The 3444-nt window shown below is 36.2% G+C and overlaps 1 protein-coding gene across 1 annotated transcript; it reads right to left on the bottom strand.

The window, feature by feature from the left end:
* Window positions 1-675: 675 nt before the first annotated feature.
* Window positions 676-3183, bottom strand: LOC111377426. Its single transcript, XM_023000517.1, has 2 exons — window positions 2278-3183; window positions 676-948 (listed from the first exon to the last, which is right to left on the bottom strand). The coding sequence occupies exons 1-2, from the start codon at window positions 3181-3183 to the stop codon at window positions 676-678; spliced, it is 1179 nt and encodes a 392-aa protein (XP_022856285.1).
* Window positions 3184-3444: the final 261 nt, after the last annotated feature.

The raw sequence follows: 3444 nt of genomic DNA on the forward strand, positions 1-3444 counted from the left end.
AAATATTCTAAAAAAAAAAAAAAAAAAAAAAAAAAAAAAAAAGTACGAATATTTAGTGAGACATCTTAGGATGAGAATTTAAACTTGCACTTTATTAAGTGTCTAATACTATTTGTTTTGAATGTAATGAATGTAGTCTCTTAAACTTGATCTCTTGTAGCGTCAATTTATTTAAAAATTTTAAATTTTAGCCCACCCCTAAATCAGTTCCTGGCTCTGCCCTTGTGCTCTCAGCAGTGTTGGTGTCACCTTTTCCTAGTAAGTTAATCTGATTTTACGTCACAAATTTTCGAGATCCAAATCAAAATCATCAAACATGACATTAATGGAATATTATCCTCATTATTTTCCATTTTTATACATGCAACTTTAACCTAATTACATTTTCTACAGATGTTACGGTGGTGTTGCTATGCCCCCCCTCTAAAGATTATAAGAGCCAATAAAACTACAAGTTCATCTGGATCATTTAATCTCACCCTGGATGTTACTCCATTGAATATCAGTAACTTAATCATCTGCAGATTAGTTGTTACCACACCTCTCAGCAGGTGCAATGCAACCCTGCCTGGAATTGGACGTCTAGTGTCGATTGGCTCAATCATAGCTGGAATTAACATTCTCCTGAGAAATCTCGGCTTCATTACAATACAATAATCGGCATTATTTAGTAGATCAGATGGTTAACTGGACAACAGCCTGAATATAAATAAATCTGAAAGCTTCTTGTTCTGAATATGGACAGTAGTAGAACCACAGTTTCAGTATATCCACTAGATAAATACCAAAGTTTCTTGTACTAAGTTGTTCTGCAATGGTGGTTTTGTTCTTATCCTTCTTAAAAATGTTCAAATTTAAGCTAAACATTGAATTAACGGATTTTTGGAATAGAAATCGTCCAAAGTCTTTCAAGTGCTTATTTACCCAATATATATTTTGAGCAATCATCTAAAAGTTTAAACTATTAGAAAATAAACATTCATTTACTTGAATTTAATTTTCTACGTCCCCCAGTGTGAAGATTAAATAAAATTTTCATCAAAAACCTAACATATACACAATTTTCTTAAACGTGTGGCAATGCGATAGACTTAAACACGAGTCTTGCTTGTCCTATTACAATGTTGAATTAAATTATCTAGAAGTTTAAGTTATTCGAGAAGTACATTTATTAATTTAAATTTAATCTTCAACAACTTATTTCTATTGGGCGTCAAAGTTGCCGGTCCACATAGATTCGTTGCCGAACTCTGGCTGCTGCTGCTGCTAGCTCCTAGTAAAATGTCTTAAGATTCGAGTATTAGTTGAGGGCTGCTGATAAATATTCTACAAATCCTAAAATGTCGATATGGGCTGCTGATAAATATGAAATTATATAAAAAATTGAGGAAATGGAAAAGTTATGACAACTCATCTTATGAAGCATGGATTATTAGTTAAAAATGGTTCTGTATTAAGACATGACAAATCTGTCCTTGTCTACCAAACATGTGCGAAGTTTTGACTCCAAATTTGATACTGATTATGCCTTTTTTCAACGCACTTAAATGCTATTATCATTTTCTTAATCAAATATCTATCACGTAACTGATTTTCATCCATGACATAAAACTTGATCTTATTAACATTTTGCCACCTTAAAAACTACATATCTACAAAATGTTCGGTAGTATGCGAGCGAGTAGCAACGTTTGTCGAACATGCACTTTGAGTTACCTCGTCTAGTGACTTAAATTTTTAAGAAGAAAACTATGTATATTGTGCAAACAATTCATTGTTTCACAACATCAAGGGATCTAAATCTAACTCCAACTTCAAAATCTTGGGTGTGAAAAGTTATTTCAAACTCATTCCAAAAAAGTTAGTAATCATATCCTCAATCAAGATCCAAAAAGTGCTTTCTTTAACTTGCAAATTGAGACACTATCCAATAAGACTTCCATAATTTTGATCCATCTATTGTCCAATCAAACTTATTAATTCCACATCAATTGAAATGCAAAAAGATGATTCTCAAGATAGCCCACTACTCATTTGAATTCAACTCACAAATAACCAACACTTAACAGATGGCAAGAGAAAAAAAAAACATGGCTAGACGGGGGAATATATAAGCAAAAGGAAAACATAAAATAAGATTGTGAACATGTAGGGCATATGCTCGGTAAGCTAGACTCGACAGTACTAGACAAGATTAATGAAGTAGACGAAAGTAGAAATCTCAATGGTCGTCCTGTCCTGTCCAGTACCCTCTAATGACATAATTACTCAACTCACAGCCAATAATGAAGGAATTGCAGACAAATTAGGAGTGGTTTTCTTGTTTGTAGAAGATGAATCCCTTTTACCAGAAAAGGCCCTGACTGGACTTGCAAGTGCCCATCCCCAACTTTTACTCCTTCCATGTGTGATTGCTGCTGATGATTTCCCTACCACATGATCTCGATCTTGAGTTGAAGAAGGGGCCCAATTTGATGATGATGATGCGATCATCAGATTACTAAAAATGCCACCACACCTGATTGCTCTTTCCTTGGTACAATCTTGCCCATTATTGGACTTTTTTTCCCTATGGGACTCCACTCTGCGTAGAGTACAATCACCCAAGCCAGTTGAAATTCTCTCAAAGAGGTCACCAGAAAATCTCCTGCTTCCACAGCCAACAGATCTTGATCTTGACACTTTTCTGTCAAAACCCGCCTGATGATCGTCAGGATTGATCTGATCATTCTCATCAACGGCCACAAATTGATCTTCTTTCTTCTTCTCACCTGATGTAAAGTCTGAATCTTTACAGTTCTTTACAGTTTTCTTCGGCTTTGTTAAGTAAAGAAATGACCAGAACCCTCTTTTATCTGGGTTATAATCTTCTGAATCATTCAAGAAATGCATACCCCCTCTTGCATTACTGGTAGTAGATTTGCTTCTCTTGAAAACAGAAGGCAATCTTGAAGATCCACGGTGGCAGGCTTGAAGGGTGGCGGCGGAGGCGGTGGCGCCACCCCCTTGTTCAGATCTGAATGAGGGAGAAGAAGGGAAAATGGGTCCAGGAAATGAAGAGACTAAATTTCCAAGCTTCTCTTGGAGGCAAAATGCACAGATCCCTCCTGGGCTGCTGCTGCTCATGTATGGATGATTTGTACATTGCATGTTGTCTTCTTCATGCACCACTTCCATAACCATTTTTACTCCAAAATCAAGAAGATTTCAACACCTTCAAGGATCAAAAATCACTTAGCTTATACGGGTACTTGATTTTTCAGGCACTTTCGAAAACTATAATGAAATGCATACAAAGTGAAATACACAATTTGAGACAGAGAGAGAGAGAGAGAGAGATGGTCAAAGGGTGGAAATGAATGCATTTGCGGCATTGGAGTAGGAAATTGTTGGGTGAAGGGGACTGACGGGAGAGTTCCCAGGTGCACGTGGAAACTGACTTCT

This window comes from Olea europaea, unplaced genomic scaffold, assembly GCF_002742605.1.
Source record: "Olea europaea var. sylvestris unplaced genomic scaffold, O_europaea_v1 scaffold1656, whole genome shotgun sequence".
Taxonomy (NCBI): Eukaryota; Viridiplantae; Streptophyta; class Magnoliopsida; order Lamiales; family Oleaceae; genus Olea; species Olea europaea.

What these genes read in the sequence shown, in the direction of transcription:
- LOC111377426 (XM_023000517.1), bottom strand. Translation starts at nt 3,183, where the DNA reads ATGGTTATGGAAGTGGTGCATGAAGAAGACAACATGCAATGTACAAAT. An exon ending in CAATTCCTTCATTATTGGCT is followed by an intron (nt 949 to 2,277) that starts GTGAGTTGAGTA and finishes TTAAACTTTTAG; the next exon opens with ATGATTGCTCAAAATATATA.